Raw genomic sequence first — 26,085 nt, forward strand, 5'->3', positions numbered from 1 at the left:
TGTTCTAGAGAACCACCTGGTGGTTGGAATCCAGAACTACACCATGATCACGGAAGAAATTTTAGCACTAGAATAATACACTCTGAATCAGAATCAGTAAAGGGTTTATTATCACTGATATATGTCATGTAATTCATTGCAAATAGTGCAAAATAGTGATTGTAAGGTAGAGTTCATGGGTTCATGGACCATTCAGAAATCTGAAGAAGCTGCTCTGGAAACATTGAGTGGGCATCTTCAGGCCTCTTCCCTGAAGATATTAATAAGAAGACAGCATGTCCTGAATGGTGAGGGTTCTTAATGATGGATGGTGCCTTTTGAAAAGTCCTCAGTGATGGGGAGGGTTATGCCCATGATGGAGCTGTCTAGGTCTACAACCTTCTGTAGCCTCTTGCAAACCTCCATACTAGTCAGTGTGTTCTCCACAGAGAGACATCTATATATATTTATACATCTGTAGAAAGTTGCTCTAGAGTCTTTGATGACATACAAACCCGCACAAACTCCTAAATGAAATCTCGCCACTCATGTACCTTCTTTGCATCAATGTGTTGGGCATAGGATAGATGTTTTGAGATGTTGACACCCAGGAAGTTAAAGCTGCTCATCCTTTCCATTGCTGACCCCTCAATGAGGACGAGTGTGTCTTCTCCTTCCTTACGTCCATAGTGAATTCCTTAGTCTTGCTGACATTGAGTGCAAGTTTGTTGTTGCGATACCACTGAACCAGCCGATCTATCACTCTCCTGTTCACTTCCTCATCACCATCTGAGATTCTGCCAACAAAAGAGGTGTCATCACCAAGAATGTGTTCGACTGCAGACTGCTGAGATGTTAATGGACTCAGGGTCCTGGACTGTATTTTTTTGTGTAACTGTATTTTACTGATATCTTATACATGCTATCTGTGCCCTGTGCTGTGTGTGGCTGTTGGTACTGTGTTCTACACTTTGGCTCCGGAGTAACACTGTTCTGTTTGGCTGTATTCATGGAATTCGTGTGTGGCTGAATGACAATTAAACTTTAATTTGAACTTGAAATTGAATTCATAGATGGTATTTGAGCTGTGCCTGGGCACAAATTCATGAGTGTAGAGCAGAAGGCAAAGAATGCATCCTTGAGTTGTACCTGTGTTGATTGCCAGCGAGATATTAATATCAGTCTGGACTGACTAGGGTCTGGATGAAAAGTCAAGGACTCGGTTGCAGAGGGAGGTACAGAGGCCCCAGTTTTGAAGCTTGTTGATTAGTACCAAGAGTATTTAGAACATAGAACATAGATCATAGAATAGTACAACACATTACAGGCCCTTCAGCCCACAATGTTGTGCCGATCCTCAAACCCTACCTCTCATATAACCCCCCCCACCTTAAATTCCTCCATATACCTGTCTAGTAGTCTCTTAAACTTCACTAGTGTATCTGCCTCCACCACTGACTCAGGCAGTGCATTCCACGCACCAACTCTGAGTGAAAAACCTTCCTCTAATATCCCCCTTGAACTTCCCTCCCCTTACCTTAAAGCCATCTCCTCTTGTACTGAGTAGTGGTGCCCTGGGAAAGAGGCGCTGGCTGTCCCCTCTGTCTATTCCTCTTAATATCTTGTATACCTCTATCATGTCTCCTCTCATCCTCCTTCTCTCCAAAGGGTAAAGCCCTAGCTCCCTTAACACCAAATCTGTCAGGTAGGAAGTGCCTATTCCATACAAAGTATTCCTACTGTATCATGGTTAGTTCTCTGATCATTGCTTGAAGTGACCTATTGTGGTCTGGAACTCTGATCGCTTGGTGCTGAAATTAGCAATCATTAAGAATGCACTTAGATGTTGAGGAGCACGATTTTCAGAATTATTTTACTTCACATAAAAAAACTTGTCTAGGCTCTTTCTGATATGAATTGCATTTATATCTCTGTTTTAATCACAATCTCAAGGCAATGGTCCTCTTTGAGGGAAAATTAGTCTACTCTATCATGAGAATGAACCTCTCTCATAATTGCTGGGATAGTTCTGTTTATTTTATGCAATGTGTGAAGACCAGCCAGATTCAAAACCCAACCTTCCATCTTTTGATTCCCCATCTGAATGACATCGATGCCTTACCTCAGAACCATGAGATAGATGGAACACCTGTTCCCAAAAGAACATTATTGAACTATTTGAAATTCATTTTATCATCATGGATAGTAGCTATTTAATCGACTGAATTTAAATTCTCCAGCTGTGTTGGATTTTGAAGACATTTTCTATTCCCTCTTGTTGCTTTGCTGTCCAATAATAGAAACAAGGAATAGTATTGCTTTTATGTAGTGCTTTTCATTGTAGTAAGATAGCCTTGCAGCCAATGAAATACTTCTCAATCGTGGCCATACTCGAAACTCTGACAACAGTGAGTGGGTGATGCTGTTAGAACAAGAAAGTGAAGTTCTCCCATTACCCACTAGCAATAGGAAAGTGACTTATTAATTTAGTATTATCCAAAGCAAGGCTCCAGAAATCAGCTCACCGAGGCAACAGTGAAGGTAGGGAAATTGTGGATGCGGACCTGCAGCTGATCCCAGCTTCCCAGATGATGGATATTTGAAATATTGTTGGATATTCTCACTGTGTCATGAAGGAGAAAGAAGGAGAATGAGCATTTCAGGTCTCCACAAAATATCATTAAACTGAAATGTTAACTATTTTATCCGTCCAAAAAAACTGCTAAGTATTTCCTGTCAATATTTTAGCTTATCCCGGCAAAGTACCCAAGAATAGCTGAGCCAGTGTGATGATCCTATATACCTTGAGGCAATTTAATGTGAATTTTCTGGAACTGTAGAGACAATCCAGTGCCCATTAATTACAGGATGCAGGTGTTTAAATTTCTATTGTGCGGCATATTTGAATTAGAGACAGCAGGTCAATTCCAGATTCTAGACAACTTCTATAAAATCAACATTCAGTGTGAAGAAAGAATGAAAAACTGAAAGCAAAAAATAGCCAAACATAGAGTGGGCTGAGATTTTCAGAAACCCATGGATTGTTGCAATACATATCTCTTTGGAATGTCACAGCAAATTCTTTCCCAAACCATTATACGTGCATCCTTTCCACAAAGCTTTAATTATACTTTGCTGTTAAGGTCACAGACATCAACAGATGGCTGCCCTGTCTGTATGAGTGAAGTGGAAATATCAGCCTCATGAAGTTGACGACAGGAGCTTCAGACCACTGTAGACAGGACTGACATGGCAGCATTCAGGATGCAATTTGTTACTAATACAGAGTCCTCTAATTCAATTGTAATTCCAAATAGACTATTTATTAATTATATATAATCTAGTTGATTTCACCTCTAACCTAGATAATGTGGAACCATTCACTTTTTAAAAATGGTATAGTATCATAGAATATTGTTGAAACAATCATAGGATTGTCAACATCTTTATGTAGTACTGGGTACTGGCTGCAAACTGGATTATATAATATGTATGAAAGTTGACTGCATTATAAAGGGAGAATATGAAATGTCAAAATTACAAATAATACTTGCAGCCATCCAGTTTTATTCCTTGTCCTCGGAAAATGGTCCCATTCAGTATAGTTCGACTCTGAAGTATGAACAGATGATGGTGTCAGTGGAACCTATGCAGCAGAAAGAATTTAGCTTCCTCTTTCTAGGATGGAGGAAACCTTTCAGTAGCTAAAATTGCAGTAATAAAGTATATTTCCATCTGAATCAACAACATTTTTTATATTTTGCTTCCAAAACGTAAATGATTTAAAAGCAGGTGTAAACAAAATCATTCAGTGTGTGCCAAAGTAAGGATACTTCAAAATACAGCAGATAGGTATAAAACTGTGCCCTTTTGTCCAGGATTAATTCTTTGTTCCTTTCAGCCTAAAGAGAAGTCGATCCCCATGGAGATATTGGACATGCTCAGTGTGCATCTCACTTATTGGAATTGCTTAGCTTGTTCCATTCAATTCACAAAGGGGGTGTGAGTTTACTGATATAATATTCCTTACATGGAAACTTATCTCAATCATGTAACAGATATATCCAAAAAGGTGGTGATAGGACTGTAAATCCTAACTGTTTTGCCAGACATGCTTCTGCAAATAAAGGATTATTTCTACACGTTCTTTTTACTTGTGCCCTGATGTCAATAAATCCTTGCCAATAAGGTAAGATACCATTTTGATCTGAGAGCGATGTCCTGAATAGTTGTGTAAAAATGAAACAAGATATTAATATTTGAACAAATTTAAATGTGTTTACAGTCCTTTGGTTTGTTTGCTGTGCTTATAAGAATTTGAATCTGCTGATGCTTGAGGTGTTATGCATATTTGATTATATGCCGGTGTTTAATTATTAGATCAGTGCAACAAAATGCAGCACTGCCCAGCTCTTCACTCGTGCACTTCCATTTTGAATCCAGTTATCCTGCAGCATTTAGACCTGGATTCCCATGGTTCACGCTGCCCTGTACTGCTGCAAGTGTGTGAATAAAACAGCACAGTCTGAGAATTAGTGGTACAATTTCCCCACACCTAGAGCAGCCTAAAATACCAGCTGATGTGCAGTGTAAATAATATTTTGGACTCATTCTGGCACCTACAGAACTTTGCTGTGTCGTTCTCTGTAGGTAAACAGACTGCCCAGTATGACATTGAGCACTGGGCCTGCAGGTCTTGGCCTCAGAGAGAGAAAAAAGCACCAGGCTAGAGATCCTGGTCCCAGTCATTTATTATTTTCACTTTTCATAAACTGTGAGTGTGTTCCATGAACCCAGAGCCTACCCTCTGAAGGTTCCTTGGTTAGAATAGCCTACTAACACTCTCTGCCTCACTATTAACTTCAAATATGATGCCCACCAATGAGTAACCTAAGATTACCTAAGATCACAAATAAAGAATGGCAATTTGGCAAGATAATGGAGGTTAGTAAATGTTAGGCTATTCAATAGAAAAAATGGACAAGAGTATTACAAAAAAATCATGATGATTAACTTGTAGGATGTTCACAATAGAAATGCCAGGATTTGAATACTGAAGCAGAGAAAATATCTGCCTATTATATGTCTGCAAGAGTGAGCTGAAATCCAAATCCATTTGATGAGAAGCAAAATAGTTACTAAGGCAGCACCTTGGCAATGTTCCAACATGTGTTATTCACTAAATTACTTTTCATGTATAGCAGATTTATGCACAAGATGATTCCAAAGTTGCAGTGAAATATATGGCCAGTGGAAATCTTCTCATGTTGTGAAGTGGGATCTTAATATTCACCTGAATCTTTATTGATAATTTTAAAAGTGAGATTAATTTTGTTTTTGAATATTGAGTATATTAGTGCATATAAAATCAAGGCAGTGGATGGAGCCAGTGTACCTGTAGTTAATCCTCAGGTCACTGGCCAACCTACTGTGTAATGTAATTAAGTTTCTGATCAATTACTGTACAATAATTTTATTTTACTCTACAGACCAATACCAGAGGAACAAATGATGGATGTTCTCGGACGATTACCAGCTCTGGAAAACAGAACATGTGAGTCAATCTGTTATATTTTGTGGTAAATTTGAATTCATCAGTATTAAACCTGTTAGTGCTAGGAAAACAAAACACTAGTCACCAGCCCTGTGGTTTAACAAAGGACAGATTGTAAAGATATGGGTTAGCTTTATTTTTCACATGTTCATAGGAAATGCATTGTTTCCAAAGTGTGAAATCGACAAGGATTGTGCTGGGCTGCCCACAAGTATGGCCACGCTTCTGACACCAACATAGCATGCCCACAACTGACTAACCCTAACGCGATGTCCCTATGTCTTTGAAATCTACCTGGAAAAAACACACATGGTCACAGAAAGAATATATGGACAGCAGCAGGAATTGAGCTCCACTCTTACAGCTTGTGCTGTAAAGTGTTACACCAGCCACTACGCTACTGTGTCTCCTTCTCACAAGGGCAGTTAAACTGCCCGATTTGAGGCATACTCCCATTTCCACCTCATCAGCCACCTGTTTAGTTAGTGGACAGGCCCTTGACAGCTATTATTTTCTAAATGGGATCATTGGTGTGTTATTTTAATTGGATGAAGGTCTCTTTAAATTTGTTCCCTGTTGTCTCTTGCAGCCAACAGAGGGAACTTCATCCTTTCTGTCTGGGTTAGAGGTAAACCCACATTTATTAAGCAAAAGATAGATCTTGATTTCTTGTGCCACTCAACAGACTATCATTGCCGTTATACCTAGAGGTGAAAAGACTTTTGTTACCCACTGAACAATGCACTTCTGCCTCTATTTAGAAAATGTTGTTTTCTCTGTTATTTTTCTTAACTCTTTGTAGCTCCACCAACCACACCCCCCCAGAAATAATGGTGCAATGGTTATATTTTTACAGTAGAAGTGCAGAAAATATACTTAAATCCAATTATGCCTCTTTGAAAATCTGAATTCAGTTTAAAGAAGACATCTGGATGTCGGAAATGTGTTGTCTTTTAAGCCCACCTGACTCATTTAAAGAAGATTTGGTCACTGGACCCAAATCTTAGAAGTAAATAGCCAACAAAACTGTTGCAATGCATCTTCCCCAAAAGGACTGGAATATTTCATGAAGGTGCTCACTGTCACCTTCTTGAGGACAATTAGGATGGACATAAATGCTAGCCTTGTTAGTACGGCACTAGGAATCCAGTTATACCAAACTACTGCAAAAGACTTCCTCTGCCTACTGCCATTTCATGGCATTGTCACTGACACCCAGAATGAATTTATAGAAATATTTAACAGCTATGTATTAGACAGATCAAATGTAGGTGTGATGGCAGTGACCAAATACATATTATTACAAATCCTCACAAGGTATTTTGATACCTTTTGCAAAATGTCCAACTTGGGTTTCAGAGATTAAAGGGCCATGGGCTATAATGAAGTACAATTTAATTTTGCTTGTTAATGTACATTAATTGATAGGTACATGGAGCTTAGAACAATAGAGGGAATGCAGCAGGGAAATACCAGTCAGTTTCTAGAGTAGGATACATGGTTGGCACAAAATTGTGGGGCCAAAGGGCCTGTAATGTGCTATGTTCTATTAAATGATGCACTCACTTAGTAATGCTAATAATGGTTTCTTCCTTGCTTCCAGTGCCCCCTAACACATTGAATATTAATGGGAATAATCCGAAGCGCAAAACTCTTGTTGCACCAGAAATTAACATCTCCCTGGATCAGAGTGAGGGCTCCATCCTGTCTGATGACTATCTGGACACACCCGATGACCTGGACATTAACGTAGATGATCTGGAGACTCCGGATGAGACAGACTCCCTGGAATATTTGGGAAATGGAAATGAGTTGGAATGGGAAGGTAATTTTGAGAAATTGCTTCGGGTTTCAATATGATTTCCACCTATCTGAACTGTGAAATGCTTTTGTAAGCAAATCAATTGTGGACGTGAATTCGTACTGTTAGACTCCGTTGTTTTTTACAGGCAAAGGATCCTTGAGGAACTCACCCAAAGGTTTTGTATTCTTATAACATTCACTCGATGGCCACATGATTGAGTACACCTGCTCATTAATGCAAATATCAAATCAGCCAGTCATACAGCAGCAACTCACATAAAAGCATGCAGACATGGTCAAGAGGTTCAGTTGTTGTTCAAACTAAAGATCAGAATGGGGGAAAAAATGGGATCTAACTGACTTTGACCGTGGAATGATTGTTGGTGCCAGATGGGGTAGTTTGAGTATCTCAGAAACTGCTGATCTCCTGGGATTTTCACGTACAACAATCCTAGAGTTTACAGAGAATGGTACAAAAAACAAAAAAAAAACTAGAGAGCAGCAGTTTTGTGGCCAAAAATGCCTTGTTAATGAGAGAAGTCAGAAGAGAATGGCTTATCTAGTTCAAGCTAACAATAAGACAATAGTAACTCGAATAACCACATGTTCCAACAGTGGTGTGCATCCCTGAATGCACAACACATCAAACCTTGCCATGGGTGGTCTACAGCATCAGAAGACCATTTAGGTATACTCAATAGCCACTTTATTAGGTACAGGAGATATAGTACCCAATAAAGTGGCCACTAAGTATATATTACTTTGACACATGTTTTTAGGAGTATCCATAATGAGGGATTAAAAGTCAGAGCACCAAGCATTCAAGTCCTAAAAATGCTTAAAAACAGTGGATGAGCTATGGCTTAGAAGAAATCTTATTGTTTAGTTATCCTACCCAGAGCTCACTATTGATTATGCCTGTGCAGCTTGCCCTGTAATGGGTCCATTGTTGTCTGCTAGATATTTGGCTCAGAGTGAGTAGGATGTCTTTTCCCAAATAAAGAGCAAGACTGGTATAAAGAGTAATTCTGCAAAAATCCACAAGTTAGAGATTAGAAGATTGTAGGTTCAGTTTTCTCCCCAGTGTTTATCACTAATAAGGCTTCCTGCCGGCAGGGCAGCCTTGCAAAACACGAGGCTATGCAGTATAAGTAATGTCAGTGTAATGTGAATAGAGTTTACCAGCTGTGGGATAGTGTAGCTGTCTCCCATGGATATGACAAGTATTCATTTAGTAATGATGCAAGCATTAAGCATTGTCATTAAAAGGTAATGATGGGTGTGTGAATCTTTCCTGCTGTCTTCAAATAAAGCCTGGAAAACAGTTTGATTTTGTGTCTTCTTCCAAATGGCAAACTGACTCGTGGAATATTTTGTGTAACATTAAGACAAAATACTAATTCTAATACCAAAGAGAACAAATTAAGTGAATAGCTTCAGGTTATCATGCAAGTGAGTTGCAATCTGTTGATAAATTTAATCTGCATTGTGACTGCAGAATTTATTGAATCCAATCCCAAGAGCAATTTGATCTCACTGTTGAATATATGGTGGATGATAACGTGCAGGGATTAAATCAAATAGTAAAATATATTACAAAAATGTGATAGCAACAAAGTGCATTGTAAAAAAATACAGAAGGAACTAATTGTGACACTGTGCAGTAGATAAAAAAATCTAATATTTATCTTTACAAGTTCTCTATTTATATCCATCTTGCTATAATGAGATTGTCCACGGCAACTTCCGGCATGCATAGCCTATCTTCCTGTCCTGTCTTTCTCACATTTCATGAAATGTTTTTTCAGTATGCTTTTGTGTTCACACCTAAAATGGGACCTATTTATGTAAACAAGTCATTTGTGAACATGTATTCACCACACCCATTTGAAAGTGAGCTGTACATTGTCCTGAATACAGCAAACTTATGCACAAGTATCCAAGGCAGGTGATCACCAAGGTTTGTGCTTCTCGGATGTTCTTAAAATGACTTTGGAAAATGAGGGGATAGCTACATGGTGTATATCGAAGTGTCAGGGAGATAGACCTCGCAAACTATTTACCTCTACCCAACCCAAGAACTACCTGAGAAAAATGATGAATCATGGGATGATGGCTGTGATGACTAAGTCTCACAAGTGAACTCCTCTTCCTGTATACCACCATGGAGGTTAAATTTTGTTGGCATTTCCTTTAGCTGATTCTTAAAAACATTCTCCTTCAGTTTATCTGTTGCCTTTTTCAGTGAATCAAGGCAGGATTCTCTTCTGTAATAGGGGTCTCCCTCGCGATGGGCTGAAGAGAGGCATGTAATACTTGCCTTATGTACCAATAACTTCTAAATCAAAACAAGGGTTATAATGAGATCCAACTGTGACATACAATCTCACTATTAATCTTTTTCATACTCAGTTTTCAAAAACTATGATTAGGTATATATTTCAGACGACTAATTGCATTGATTGAGAGAGACAGGCAAAGGAGTAAAAGAAGGCTCAGTGGAATAGACTTAAGATTAAAAGGGATTGAAATATAGAAGGATTATGAAAGAGACTGAGGAGCAGATGGCCATTGGTGTCCAGCAGAGAGGGCTTGAGAGAGGAACCTGGAAGAGAAAAAAGAATTAGTTTAAGATGGAGAGCCTACAGAGAAAGACACCAATAGATCAAAATGTAGATAAATGACCTACTCGTTGAATTGGCATTCTTTTACACACACAAAAATTGCATCCAAACAACACTTCTGGGAAAAACCAATACAAAAAAAAAACAAACAGAATGGTGAGAGGATATAGAAAACTGATTAAATGTAGAGACTATCCAGCCTGTGAACTAATAAATGGAGTGACGGGAGTGCTTGGAGGATTAATTAAAGATGAGGTGAGCAGTGGAGATAGAGGAGATGGATGCAAAGTGGAATAGGTGGTTCAAAGGGATAGAAATTTTGTAAGTTGTAATGGGAATATTGGAAAAATGAAGAAGAGGTAGAGAATAAAATCAGACTGGGAAACTAGGGAGAGAGTTGGCGAGGGCATATTTTTCAGACTTCTGCACCCAAACAGGACTGAATGTATTGCTGGCTCCTTTCATTGGCATTTACTATCCAGAACCTCTCAACTGAAGGGAAAGGAAGAGGAACAGGATGGAACAAAAAATAAAGATTCTACGGTAACTGACAAGCAAAGAGAACAGAAAGCCAAAAAATAAGTAAGAAAGACAGTGAGAAATCTATACCGTAATTTACATTAGAGATACCACTTTCTATGCTATCACATTATAAAGATAGTAAGATTGAATAATAGCACAAGTTTCCCCCACTATCCGAAGGTAGAACATTCCTATGAAACCTTTCGTAAGCCAAAATGGTGTAAAGTGAAGAAGCAATTACCATTAATTTATATGGGAAAAATTTTTGAGGGTTCCCAGACCCAAAAAATAACCTACCAAATCATACCAAATAACACATAAAACCTAAAATAACACTAGCGTATAGTAAAAGTAGGAATGATGCCAACTAAAAGAGACCACTTTGCTACAAGCAGAACCAATAGTAACATCAGCAGCTTTCAAGATTCTTTCTCTCTGCGTGTAAATAGTACAAATGGTGGATGCAGGCAAGTTCAATGCATTCACAATGTCTTTATTTCATTCACCACGATCAAAATGCTTAATTGCATCCAGTTTTACACTAAGCGTAGCTCCCTTACGAGCTCTCTTAGGCTTTTCTGATACTTTAGGACACATCTTGCTGACGGATGCGCAAAATAGATTGCGATAAAGCACTGATGCTCACAGACTCAGTTCAAAGCCATAGCGGCTCGATGTAACCACCAGGGCTTGGTGCTGAGTGCAGTTCCCGGGGAAGGAGCTTGGCGGCGCCGCTCATGCTGAACGCTATTTTTGCTTTTCGCCTTTTTTCGTAAAAGCAAAAATCCTCTTTGGATTTCTTTTGGTTAGTGAAAACAGGTACTAATGTAGGTCTTTCATAAAAGCGAAGTGGCATAAAGCGAACTTTCGAAAAGCGGGAGATACCTGCACTCTAAAATCACATCCTAGCTACAAAATCTTGCTCCTAATTTTTATGATTTATTGCTACTCAATGTTAACACCTTCCATGACAAGGGGTCCAGTGATCTTATATCTAAAGGAAGATGCCTATCTAACCTAATACACTGTATCATACTCTTGTCTGTCATGGAATTGTAATACTTCTGGTTTGCTGCAATGAGACTACTATACATATAAAAATTGCAGAATTCAAACAATCAAATGAGAACCCTGCTCCATATATCCACTGTTCTCCAACCCGGGCCACTATATATAATCTTGACTGAGATTGACTTAAGTTAGGAATGTAAGGTCACAGTTACTTTGATTACATGGAGTTTATGGAAGACATGTTTCAATATGTCAGGGTTTCTGAGCATGGTTCTTACACCAAGCAACATGGGGGTACAAAGTAATTTTTAGTCTCTGTAGTTTGGCTGAATTAATGAATATGGCGACAACGTTTAACACTGGCCTGCAATCATTGGAATAACAGTCTATGAATAGTTCACTGATGCTACCTTACTTTCTCTCCTATGTGGACTTCCCATTTCTATTAGTAACACAAGAGATTCTGCAGATGCTGACAATCCAGAGTAGCACACATAGAACTTAGCAGATCATGCAGCTTCTATGGAGGGGAAAACAGTCGATGTTTAAGGCCGAGACCCTTCATCAGGACTGTAAAGGAAGGGGGAAGAGCCAGATTAAGAAGGTGGGAGGAAGGAAAGGAGCACAAGCTAGAAGGTGAGGGGGAAGGTAGAAGGTTACAAAGGGGGATGAAGTGAGAAGCTGGCAGGTGACGGATGGAAAAGGTAAAAGGCTGAAGAAGAAGGAATCTGTTAGAAGAGGAGAGTGGACCATGGGAGAAAGGGAAGGAAGAGGGGAACCTGAGGAAGGTGATGCACAGGTGAGAAGAGAAGGGTTAAGAGGGTAGCCAGAATGAGAAATGGAAAAAGAGCGAAGGGGGAGATGGAGAAATTGCCGAAAGTTAGAGAAATCAAGGTTCATGCTGTCAGGTTGGAGCTACCCAGATGGAATATGAGGATTTGCTCCTCCAACCTGAGATTCTGTTAGTAGCTTTGACAGATGCAACAAGGAATGTCATGTAGCTGATTATAATGCTTTAGTTTATCTCTTCCAACTCATTGATATAATTTTTTAATGGATTCCTTTGAAAATGTTTGAAAGGAATACGAAATATTAAATGACAATGCTGTCAATAAATTGGTTATAGTTTTGCTGCCCGGTATGTCAGAATTACAAGACTGGATCTTTGGTCTGTGCGAGCTGGTTACTGGGTTATATATAGTAGCTATGTTTGGTGCCTATGTTCAAATCATCCAGGGATCCCAGATGCCAGCCTGCTGCAAAATGCGTCACCTGTGGCTCTGATTTTTACATCTGGTCAGTTCAGGTACCAGACTTTACCCACTGTTTGTGGAACACTGTTTGGAAAAGAGAAGAAGGGAGAGAAAGTGTAGGGAATGAAAGATTGATCAAATGAAGATGGTCACATAGTATTTAATATTTAGTATTTAATAGTATGGTCACATAGTCCCATGAAGGACATTCACAATGCACTCACTGCCTGTCTTCCAGATGACACTCCAGTTGCAAGTGCTAAAAATTCTCCCAGTGGAAAGGGGGGCTCCTTTGAAGATGGTACAGCAGAGGATGGTGAAGCCACCAATGGGAGGCTGTGGAGGACAATCGTCATCGGAGAACAGGAGCACAGGATTGACATGAAAATCATCAGGCCATATATGAGAGTGGTAACACATGGAGGTAGGAATGATCAACCAGTCTGATGGACAGTGAAGAGAGTTTTAATCTGTTGATTTAATAATCTTATCAGAGGCATTTTAAACACATTCTTTGCCAAAACTGGACTTGCAAATTTCAAGCCTAAATATTCCCTGTGATATCTTTGATGGAGAGGTTCATTACATCAAATGCACTGGGTTCATAGGAATCCTGCATGTTGTGTTGCACAGTGGCGTGCTGGGATTGAACAGGTAAAACATATAACTGAACAGGCAAACTTCCACTCTAACGCAGAGCCTCAGCTGGGGGAGGAGGCAAGCCACTAAGAAATAGGAAGAGGGAATGAGGGCATGAGTAGATAAGAGGCATCACAGTTACAGAAGTAGAAAAATGTTCAAATTGAGTTTGGGAGTCTGCTAAGAAAAAAAATATTCAGAAGCTCCACTCACTTCGTCACAGCCCACACACAATCTACAATATTATGTTCTCTGCAACATCAATTTAATATTATTCTACCACCTACTTACTATTTACATTGTTACATATTCTTCTGTGTATCAAAGAAACAATTTGTTCAAGCACTCAGTTTTTGCTAAATATATGGAAATTAATATTTATTCATCCATGGCCCATGTCACTCACAAACTATACCACTTGTCACTGCCCACTCTACCTGTCCTTGCCATACTAGAAAAATAATTGTATCAAATATTTATAGTCTTAGTAAACATCATTCTCATTCCTAACCAGATATTTAGCAGTTCATTCATTAACTCAGCAGGACTCTCTATCACATATTCTAATATTGGTTGGTGGTTTTCCGTCAGTAACTTTAAAATTTCAGTAGAATTCTTTTCTAATTATCTCATTCTAAAGTCTGTCTTCCCATTGGCATAACCAAGGTTAGTTCTTTAAGTGTAATTATGTTGAAGGACCCTATTGTGACCCTTCTAATTCCAACATCTACAATCTCTTAACACCCACTTTTTGAAAGTGTGTATATCCCAGTTAAAAATGTTTCTTTTCTTTGTAGGCTATTATGGTGAAGGATTGAATGCAATCATTGTATTTGCTGCTTGTTACTTGCCCGATAGTGGATGTGCAGACTATACCTACATCATGGAAAACCTCTTCCTGTAAGTGTGCAATCCATATCCATTGGACTGCTTTACTAGAACCATTAACTTCCAACCTACTCTCCAGCTGTCAATAGTGAGAGAGCAATAGCTAGTTCACCCTCATATAACGTTGTTAAGGACATATCCGAGGTCAAGGTCTGAGGCCCCTGTGCAGAATTATACCAAGACAAAAAAAGGAAGTAATCCCAAGATTTGCAAAATTCAAGTTTCAGAAGCCAATGGGTGAATGGGACCAAAGTTTCAGCTTGTGAATGATAATGATAGCAAGTTTCGCAATTGCACCTTTCAGACTCCAGCTGGGAAGAAGGATAAGTTTAATGATATTATGTTTTGTAAATCCAAAACATAAAACTAATTGAAAGAAAAACACGAGGAGACTGGGAGAATGTCTATGTTTCATTTCTTTACTTTAGTGAAGTGTACACTCGTGATGTGGTGGCGTAATGACATATGCCATTAATGTACTTTTACATATAACCCATAATTTAACCAAAGCATGCTTAACATAACAATATATTTACAATATTACTCAAATATTACTGAAATATTAAATACACAGCAGTTCTCCCTGTTTAGCTATAAACTCCAACTCAATATAGAATGCATCTCAACTCACAGTATAGACAGTACATATATTCTATACAACTGTTATATAGACATCTACAGCATAGTAAATTTTAAATTGTCCCATTCAGGCCTGAAGACTTAATCACTGTGGAGGATTTCTTACTCTTGTGGGATAATGACGATGGGTAGGGATAGGGTCACTCTGCTTGGCAGGTGAAATTTGTGGAAGTGGAACAACCTCAGGTTCCAGTGTCTTCTCCTTGGTGGCTGAGGAGTTGACTGGGACTGCAGGAAATGGCTCTGACAGCTCTGACCACCTTTCTTCTCTAATAATTGACTCCACTGTCTTCAACTGATCGATGTGTCTTCTCACAATCCGCACTGCATAAGAGAATGGTCCAGTTCCATCCCTAATCTTTCCAAGCACCCACTTTTTGATCACCTCTGTAGTATCTTGCCAGGACTGCTTGTCCAGGAGTGAAACATCAAAAGAGCCCTCATTTGTGTCAGCTGTTTGCCTTGCATACTCTTCCTGAGATTGAAGAGTGAAGTCAAGGGATGTCCCAGGAACAGATCAGCTGGTGCATTGTTGGTTGTGGAGTGTGCTATATTACAATATGCAAGAACGAAATTTGTGAGCTTCTGGTTCAGTGTCAGTGTAGTGTGTTCTGCTGACGTTGCTTGCAGTGCCTTCTTTGGACTGGACAAACCTTTCCAAGAAGCCGTTTGTAACTGGATGGGACAGTGCAGATACAATATGTCTCATTCCATTCATTTTCAGGAATGACTGAAACTGTTCGGCAACAAACTGTGGCCTGTTGTCACTGACTAAGTGCTCTGGAACACCAGTCTTTGAGAAGAGGATTCTCAACACATCAACAGTGTGCAAAGCTGTAGCGGAGTCTATTCGGAACACTTCTGGCCACTTTGTAGTGCATTCACTACTACAAAGAAATTGGTGCCCATGAACAGTCCAGCAAAATCCACATGAATCCTCTGCCGGGGTAATTCAGGCCATTCCCAGGGATGGAGAGGCACTGCTCTTGGCATGTTCTGGACATGTTGGCATCCTGAACAGTGCATAGTGAACTTCTCAATTTGCTGATCTGTCCTAGACCACCAGGCAAAGCTTCAAGGTGGCCAGCATGTAGCTCCTCCAACACTCTCAGCTTGGGTGTTATCACAACTCTCAATCCGTGCACACGACAACCTCCATCAAGAGCAAGTTCATCCTGGAGTTGGTAAAAATGGGGCAACTTGACTCTGCTTTGGGGTGTAAAATGTTTCAACCAAAACTTGTATGGGAGAGAGTTTACCCTTATTACTGATTATCAAGTGTCCATTTTCAATCTATAGAAGGGTGTTCCATTAACAGCAACAATACAAATTCAGAGATATGGCTCTGTTTCCTGATGGACACAAATACAAGATTGAATTGAGGCTGACAATCATGGAAATACTAGCAACACACACAAAATACCGGAGGAACTCAGCAGGCCCTACAATGATGGCCCTCCTGTTTTTACCACGATGCAGCTTGTTCTTGGTAGTAGTGGAATGACTGAAGTTTCGGAGCACATGTCCAATTTCATTTTAATTAATTTGCCATTCACTTCTGGTGTAAGCCACATTGCTTGTCTGTTGTTAGTTTTAACATTTAAATCTCATGGCTACTCAGTCCTCTGTCACTCTCATCATTATCAGATGTTCCATCATCAGGATGCAAATTATTGCTCTTTTTGAAATGGCAACTTGACTTTTTAGCATTTTCTCTTCCCTATACAAACCATTTATTTTTGTCTGCCTGACATACTCTTTGTATGTGCCCTACTTTGTTGCATTTTCTGCATGTTTCACCATTAAAGCTGCATTAGTCTGGTGTATGTGAGCTACTGGCCCAACACAATTTGTTTGGCTGGTTTCTGTTCAGATGTTGCAATTTTGCTCCTGCTAACGTTCATTCCTGACTGCACTCAATTGTGTCTCTATCTGTTGTTTACATCAATACAGTAATTTCAACTGTTCTTTAAAATATGGGTTGTACTTCAGTTAGGAGCCACTTTTGAATACTTTCTTGTAAGATTCCACAAACTAAACTCTGTCAGTACATCATTAAGCCCATGACTGAACTCATAACTCTTGGACAATTTCTTCAAATTAGCCCCATATGCTGAAATGGATGCCCCTTCCTTTTGATTCTGCTTAGGAAACCTAAAGCTTTCTGCAATCAATGAAGGGTGCAGTTCTAAATGTTCTTGCTTTACTTTCACAATATCAGCAATCCTCATTTCAGCTGGTTTGGATGGAGCTATTAAACTTCTAAGCAAACTACATGCTTTCCCACCTTTCCATTTGCTTTAAAACACTGCCCAATTAGTTCTTGTGCAATTCAGTGCATCCATCTTTCTGATGTAGCCAACCATTTCTGCTTTTTTTAAAATTTATGATCATTATCACCTGGTACTCACTGTTTATGAACCTGTGAATTCATCTGTTTTCTCCCTTTTTATTTTAAACTTGAACTTCTCTGTCCTTTTCCAAAGAAATGTGCTGTGTTTTTAAAAACCCTAACATTTTGCTGCAATTTTTATTTAAGTGGAACATCTTGCTGCACATTTTTTTACTTGAACATTTCACTGCACTTCAACAGGTGCATCATCTCAGATTTGTTTCAGACTTCTCCTGCACCACTTGTGATGTTTTGTAACTCTAAAACATAAAATTATTTGAAAGAAAAACACTTTAGCGAGGCATACACATGACGTGGTGGCATAATGACGTATGCCATTCACATACTTTTACATGTAACCCATAATGATTTATTTAAACAAAGAATGTTTAAGCAAACAATATATTTACAATATTACTCAAATTTTAAATACACAAATGAGAAAAGTACAAGGTTTATAGCAGGAGTTGGAAGTTTTCAATAGCCTTTGCAAAACAGTAAGGGTAGAATCAAGCAAGGTGATTGCAAACGATGGTGTGGGGCTGGACTCTGATGAATACAACAGATAGTGCAAGGATGATGATGAGAATATTTAATGAACACAGAGAAAATGGTTTTTCCATTTATTTAGTGCTTTCTTGATAATGTAGCAAGTTAGGGACTTGGAGAAATTCACACAGCATCTTGAAAAAGATAAAAAGCATTGGGAGGCAACATTATTGGCAAGGGAAGTCCTTGATGGGTGGTAATCTGGGTGGCATATTAATGGCAGTTCTGAAGCAAGATGGAGAATACAGAAGAGAAGAAATCACATCAGTATCAGCTGCATGGGGTTTGTGCTTCAAAGTGTGCATTTGTGCCATTGGGTGCTCTTGCCTTGCGCATAGTAATTCTTCTGTGTGAGTGTAGGGATGCATGTGGACGTGTGCCTGTGTGCAACTCTGCTACATCCAGTCAAATGCGGATAAGAAACTGATACTTAAGCAGGCAACCTGAATATTGTTGATACATGTAGAATCAGGGACCATCTAGTGAACATTAAAATGAAAGTTAACTGCTTAGATTTTGGCCATGTGATTCTTATTCTAATTTTTTTTCTCTTCCTGCCTCTCAGGTATGTGATCAGCATCTTGGAGTTGCTAGTTGCTGAAGACTACATGATTGTATACCTGAATGGGGCTACACCTCGCAGGAGGATGCCAGGCCTGGGGTGGCTGAAGAAGTGTTACCAGATGATAGACAGAAGGTAGGAGTAAAATCTATCAGTCTGTTACTACTCTCTTGATAAAGAAGTTAAGACTTGATAAAGAAGATAAGACTAGTAATGGCATTAAGGCATTATCTCCAGCTTCCTCCCCTACTTCCATCTCAGCAAAGCATATCTTTGCTCCTTCTCATGGAATTTTCAATTAATCTCTGGTTAAGCTTGCAAAGTGATCAAATGATTTGTGTTTGTTAGTATCCATCATTGAATTCAACAAGTGTCTATAAAAAGCTGACATCTCCATGACGTCGGTTTCACTTCCCTCAATGTAAATTATTGTCAGGTAGCTGTTCCAGGGCATCTGTGGGACCCACCAACAGATTTCTTCATCAAGCAAAACAGAGCCAACCAAATCAAAGAGCTCTCAGTAACGACAAACTGGAAACTCAAGAAACACATTTTAAATGTTTTTAAGCACAAAAACTAGATCATACATATAGGATTAAGATAGAAGATGAAATATCATGAACAATTAATGTATTATTATGAAAGGCAAACATTTTGAAATAATTATTTCAAGGAATGACAATCCACACACATAAAGATGTTGGTGCATTGACTTCATTTCAGTATTAAGCAGATGGGAATTGATATTTCCCAGAGACAACGTGGTTATACATCTCCCACATCTTATCGGATCCAACCTGGGCCCCAGACTCTCTTATTTTTCCTTGCATTCTCTGCAATGGTGCAGGCCATTAAGGATAAGAAATGGCTCTTTGTGAGGTTGATTCACTGGTGGTCACGAGTGCTACTGAAATCTCAGGCCCTAGATCCAGAACACCAGGATGGAATCAATTAAAGCAGCTCACTGGTTATTGATCAGTTTGTAGACTTAGTTCTTCTGGTGATTGAACACTGCAATTAAATTCATTTTACAGAAAAGCCACAAATCAGACCATGCTTTTTAATTTCAATAATTATAATAAGGTTCTTCATGTGCACAATTATTTGGTTTTGCATCAGTTTTTTTTAATTTAAATGTTCTGAGGTAATTTTATTTATTGCTTATTTTCTTTATGCATTTTTACTTTTAACTGTTTATTTTATATTCCACAGCTTTTAAACATTTCTGAACATCAGGACCATTCAGATTAATTGAAAACTTGCAAGTTTGACAGATGGTAGATCTGGCAGCTTGATTTTGCCATCTGTCAAAAGATGCTCTCAATGGCTTCATCAGTTAGTGTGGTTCTGCCCCATCCATGTGACTTGATTATATCCTCAAAACCCTTCCACTATGCAGGACCTGTCAAAGACGTCCAGGTGCTTTCATCCAGCAAGCTGTTCTGGAAACACAAAGAGTTAGTGCAGTAAAATCCTAACCAAGTTGTACCAGTTGTCACTAATAAGCAGCATTGATTATTTACTATAGCTAAGTGCAGCAACACTGTTAATATGAAAATAAATCACCTAATGAAGCATAATGTCTACATTTAAAGAATAAAACCAGCCAATATTAATAAATTGCACCAATCTCTATGAATGAAGTGTTTCACTATTGGTGAATCTATTGGAACACCATGAATAATCTGAACTAGCCACTTTTAATGAAAAGCACTAATCTCTGTGAACAATATCCAGTACCCCTTTGTGAAATATTACACCAACAATAATAAACAGTTGCATCAAAATTAATAATTGGAATTAACATTAATCATTTGTTCAAGCCACAATTCATGAATTATATTAGTTGCTACTGAAAATTCCTGACTTTGTAAATAACTTGGACTAAATCCAGATGTCAAATATACAAATCATTATCAATAAATTGCAAGGGTAAATTGCATTGATGACTGATAAAACAATGCACCAGCTTTTCTCAGTGTATTTCCACTGATCTTCAAGAGAAAATCAAACTGCAGATCACAATTAACAATGAGCAAACTGTGTGATCACCATAACAGATTGCATCAAATGGGTGTGGATGAGAAGTGCATTATCTAAGGGATAATTGGGTGAATGTTATTACCAGTGGTTGGTATAAGAAGATCCACTCTGATAAATTTTGCTTGCCCAAGCACAAATAAAAAACCTCTTCACAGAATCAGTAATTTGTCTACGATAATCAACCAGGCAGGAAATGGGCTTAAACGTATGCAAAATAGAGTGTGACAAGATGTAACGTAACTAACAATAAGTAGTTTCAATGTACCAAATGTTCTCTTTGGTTTGACATTTCTCTTCTTCCCCTAATGTGCTTTAAACCTTCCAAACAGTGGGATTTTCTTACATTTTGCACCCATTTTCATGTTCAGCAAGAGTATAACATTGCTGTGAATGCCATTCTAATCCAGTGTTGAGTAAATAGGAAGTCTGCAGAAGGGACAGATTAGGAGAATGGGCAAAGAAATGGTTGATGGAGTGCAGAGTAGGGAACTATGTGGTCATGCACTTTGGTGGAGGGAATAAAGGCACAGACAATTTTCTAGATGGGGAGAAAATTCAGAAATTGGAGGTGCAAAGGGACTTGGGAGTCCTGATGCAGGATTTCTCTGAGGTTAACTTGCAGGTTGAGTTGGTAGTAAGGAAAGCAAATACAATGTTAGCATTCATTTTAAGAGTACTAGGATATAGAACATAGAACATAGAAATATACAGCACGTTACAGGCCCTTCAGCCCACAAAGTTGTGCCAACAATGTAACCTACTCTAGAAACTGCCTAGAATTTCCCTACTGCATGGCCTTCTATTTTTCTAAGCTCCACATACCTATCTAAGAGTCTCTTAAAAGACCATATTGTATCCATCTCGACCACTATCACTGGCTGTGAATTCCATACACTCACCATTCTCTGTGTGAAAAACTTTACCCCTGACATCCCCCTTGTACCAACTTCCAGCACCTTAAAACTATGCCCCCTCATGTTAGCCATTTCAGCCCTGGGAAAAAAGCCTCTGGCTATCCACATGATCAATGCCCGTCATCATCCTATACACCTCTATCACATCACCTCATCCTCTGTCGCTCCAAGAAGAAAAGGCTAAGTTCACTCAACCTATTCTCATAAGGCCCACTCTCCAATCCAGGCAACTTCCTTGTAAATCTCCTCTGCACTCTCTCTATAGTATTCACATCCTTCCTGTAGTGAGATGACCAGAACTGAACCCAATTCTCCAAGTGGAGTCTGACAAAGGTCTTATATAGCTGTAACATTACTAAAGCTCCCTCATTATTCATATCTCTCAGCCCACAACATCTGTTCAACGTCTCCAGAATAAGCGTTTTCCTAATTCCTCTGTGGTATGCTCCAACTCTCAGTCCATCCTCTACTGTCTACTTACCCAATTCAATACGCCTGCTACTGCCAACATTCACATACAAGCTTCAGTTTTACCTTTTGGCAATCATTATTCCCTCAATGTTGGTAACTGACCATTTCCCAGCATTCACCTGGAAAGAACAGGTCTGCAAAGGACAAGAATTTCAGGATGTATATTGTAGATATTTCTCTGATATTAACCGGAACTATTGAAAGGATCTCATTGGGAGGTTGTCACTTACTACAGCCTGCCTGGTGTATTATCTCTGATGAAAGCAAGGATTTAATGTTGAGGCTTTATAAGACGTTGGTCAGACCATATTTGGAGTATTCTAAGCAAGTTTGGGTCCTTTATCTAAGAGAGGATGTGTTGGCTTTGGAGAGGGTCCAGAGGAACTTTATGAAAATGATTCCATAAATGAAAGGGTTAACATATGAGGAGCATTTGATGGCTTAGATCTGAGCTTGTACTCGTGGAATTTAAAAGAAAGAGGGGGATCTTATTGAAACCTGTCGAACATTGAAAGGCCTAGACAGAGTGGACATGGAGAGGATATTTCCAGTAGTAAGAACAGAGATGAAGAATTTCTTTAGCTAGAGAGTTGTGAATTTGTGGAATTCTCTGCCACAGATATCATGGAGGCCAAGTCATTGGGTATATTTAAAATGGTGGTTGATAGGTTCTCTTTAATCAGGGTGTCAAAGATTACAGGGAGAAGGCAGGAGAAAGGAATTGAGTGGAATAATAAATCAGCTATGATCGAATGTCAGAGGAGACATCATGGGCTGAATGGCCTAATTAAAATTTAAATAAGTTGCAACATTATCTTTCAAGAGAGAGTTAAAATCAAGGCCCTTTCTAATCAAATGACATCTGTTTCACTCAACATTTCTGATGGGCATCCAATTTTTTCTGTTCTGGGAAAAAAAATCATCAAATTACTGTAGCACAGAAAAATTAACATCTGATCTCATGACTTTTGTGGAGTTGTCTGTGAGAGTTAGCTACTGTGGTTTCCTATTAATACTGCAGTCAGGTAAAATGTAGTTAAATTTTTTTTGAAGTGAAACTTTCTTTGAAAGATTGAACTAATGGAGCCAAGATACCTCCCAAAGTTCTGTTTCTGTTTAGGGACTTATGTGAAGTATAACACTGACCACAGATTTTCTGTTTCCAACCAACAGGTTAAGGAAGAACCTAAAGTCATTAATAATCGTTCACCCATCGTGGTTTATTAGGACCGTGCTGGCAATATCCAGGCCATTTATTAGGTAATGAGTTATAACTATCACATATCTATTTGACTGTGGTCATGCTATGCTAACAGTAAAATCCCCATCCATGGCTGTTGCCAGTAGCTGTATATCATAATAGGCTACTAAGTTAAAGAGAACATTTCCAAGATTGACACGTATAAAGGTTGCAGCAGTTGATCAGAGGATTAATGTCATAATGAACTAATACATAAATATTCCAGTCTAGTTGGTAAATTGCGATTCCTGAGTAGGGTGAAGTTTAGTACTAAGGCTACAATATCGCTTGTTGGAGGAGGAGAGATACAATCAGACCGAGGGGCATCCTCGATGAGTGTCATGGCAGGAGAGGGATCAGGGAGTTTTGCCTGGGGACTTAACAGGAGAGATCAGCCTTGGGCAATGGTTTGGGTTGGGGATGTGGACAAGATATAGATGGTGCTCATCAGAGGAGGTTATTTTATTTATGTATTTAGAGATACAGCACAAAGTAGGCCCTGCTTGGCCCTTTGAGCTACATTGCCCCAGCAAACCCTGACTCAATATTCTAATGACGGGACAACTTCCAATGACCTATTAACCTACCAACTGGTACATCTTTGGACTGTGAGAGGAACCTGGAGCATCTGGAGAAAAATTACACATTCCATGGGGAGAATATATAGACTCTTTACAGAGCACATTGGAATTGAACTCTGAAGTTCTACACCCTGAGCTGTAATAGTGTCATGCTAACTGCTGACACTACCATTATTGGGCTTCAGCTGCTGCTACAGAGGTGCTCACCTTTGTTGTGTTAGAACATATTACATACAGCACTGTATAGGCCCTTTGGCCCATGATGTTGTGCTGTTGTTTTAACCTACTCTTAAGATCAATCTCGTATAGCACTCCATTTTTCTTTCATCCATGTGCCTATCTAAAGAGTCTCTTTCTGATTCTGAAATGTCTCCACTGTTTCTGTCTCTACCTCCACCACTGTTGGCAGCACATTCCATGCACCTACCACTCTGTGTAAACTAATCCTGCTGCAGTTGAACTGCCACAATATTTAACCAAGTAAACAATGAAAAAAAAAAACCGGAAAATAAACCCTACTAATGAAACAAGGAAGATTTGTGCTATTAAGCTATGGAATGTTTCTGCATTCTGAGGATTACAGTCAGCTCTATCACCAGCAGCCTTCAGAGAAACATTCCTATGGTAGGATTTTGTTTATGTTTTCATACTGATAATCTAAACCTCTGAACTGATGAATTGGAGTCATGTGCTATAAAATACCAAATACAGAAATGGGGGGAATTTAAATTATAGATACACCTGATTCACCAATTCCTTTGTAAGAAATGATGACATCATTCCCCATTCTGGTCCACCTATAACACAAAACAACATGGTTGACCCTTAACTACTCTCTGAAATGGACAAGTATGCCATGTTCAGGAAGCAAGCAGAGGTAAGCAATAAATACTGGTCTTGTCAGCAATAACATGGAATAGCACAGCAGAGGAACAGACCTTTTGGCCAACTAAATTATGCCAATCTAAATCAACCTTATATGCCTGCACATAGTCCATATTCCTCCTTATTCCCGGCCTGTTCATGTACCTGTCTGTATTAGCCTCTTAGACATGGTTATCATACCATCTCCCTGACAGCATATTCCTAGGCACAAAAAATATGTACTGCAAATCTCCTTTAAACTTTTCCTCTCTCACCTTAAACCTACACCCTCTAATGTTTGACATTCCCACCCTGGGAAAATGACTGACAATCTCCCTAATCTATGCCTCTCCTGATTTTTTTAATTCTTGTATCAGGTTTTCCCCTCAGCCTCCGATGCTCCAGAGAGAACAATCCAACCTCTCCTTGTAGGTAATACCCCCCCATTCCAGGCAACATCCTGATGAACCTCTTCTCGACCCTCTCCAAATCTTCTCAATGAATCTAAAAAGAAAGCAAACTCTTTATCAGACTGAAGGAAGGTACTGAGATATTCTTTAGCCATCAATACTAGGTTCACTGTTTTTGACATCAGTTGCTGCCTTGGTTTAGGGTACGTGGGGAAAGATATGCAAGTGATGCAAACATTGGAAGTGTTATAAACTATGAGCAGGATAACAATAAAATGTTAGAGGGATGAATGGATGAGTAAGTGGCAGATAAAGTTTATTAATTTAACATGATACATTATGCCAAATAATGAGGACTAATATGAACTAAGCAGCATAGTTCTAAAGCATTCAATATATGGAAGCCTGGTTATTTGAGTGTATAAATCTTTGATGTTTTGAGAGATCAATTAGTAAAATGTGCCTTCATAAATAGGAATACAAATACACGAGTGTTGAGACTACAGTATGCTTGACACTAGTTAGGCCACAACTGATGTATTGCACCCAGCTCTGACTGTCAAACTTTGGAAATGTTCAAGAGTGCAGGATGCAGGAGACTTAGTCGAATGGTTCTGGGCATGAGGGCATTCAACTGTAAGACTAAACAAGAATACAGTCGGCCCACCTTATCCTCGAGGTACTGGTTCCAGGACCCCTTGCCGATACCAAAATTTGCGGATGCTCAAGTCTCTTATTCAACCTGTGTCAATACGGTGGATCTTAGGACCCAGCGGAACGCCAGACCTTATTTAACTTGTCTCAGTGCAGTGGACATTAGTACCCGGCGGCAGAACTCTGAATCCGCAGTGTTTCTGTTCACGAAAATAATCTACAATCACAATTGAAAATAAAGTGGAAATAATAAAGTGATTGGAAAGAGGTGAAAAGCGTTAGGCTATGTCGGTCAATGATCGGAACAATTTTAAAGGATAAAGTGAGAAAAGGCTCTGTCCTGGTGAAAGCTACAATTATTACTAAGCAATGCAGTGGTTTAATTATTGGGTTTTGGGTTTTTTGATTCTCCACATCGACCCGGCACGGTGGAGAGCGCACTTGGGAGTTCCCGTTCCCGAGCCTGGCACTGCAACAGACGTTCTTAAATGTT

At 39.1% G+C, this 26,085-nt stretch overlaps 1 protein-coding gene across 8 annotated transcripts in view; it reads left to right on the top strand.

Moving 5' to 3' along the window:
• The window catches only part of LOC132406219 (caytaxin-like), a 55,471-nt gene that overhangs the window by 17,097 nt on the left and 12,289 nt on the right, over nt 1–26,085 (top strand). For all 8 annotated transcript variants that reach the window (XM_059991559.1, XM_059991558.1, XM_059991562.1 and 5 more), the window contains 6 exons: nt 5,469–5,533; nt 7,137–7,358; nt 12,985–13,170; nt 14,183–14,285; nt 18,419–18,550; nt 23,017–23,103. In XM_059991559.1, the coding sequence (XP_059847542.1) occupies nt 5,469–5,533; nt 7,137–7,358; nt 12,985–13,170; nt 14,183–14,285; nt 18,419–18,550; nt 23,017–23,103 (795 nt within the window). The remainder of the gene's footprint in view (nt 1–5,468; nt 5,534–7,136; nt 7,359–12,984; nt 13,171–14,182; nt 14,286–18,418; nt 18,551–23,016; nt 23,104–26,085) is intronic.

This window comes from Hypanus sabinus, chromosome 16 (assembly GCF_030144855.1).
Source record: "Hypanus sabinus isolate sHypSab1 chromosome 16, sHypSab1.hap1, whole genome shotgun sequence".
In the NCBI taxonomy this organism is placed as follows: domain Eukaryota; kingdom Metazoa; phylum Chordata; class Chondrichthyes; order Myliobatiformes; family Dasyatidae; genus Hypanus; species Hypanus sabinus.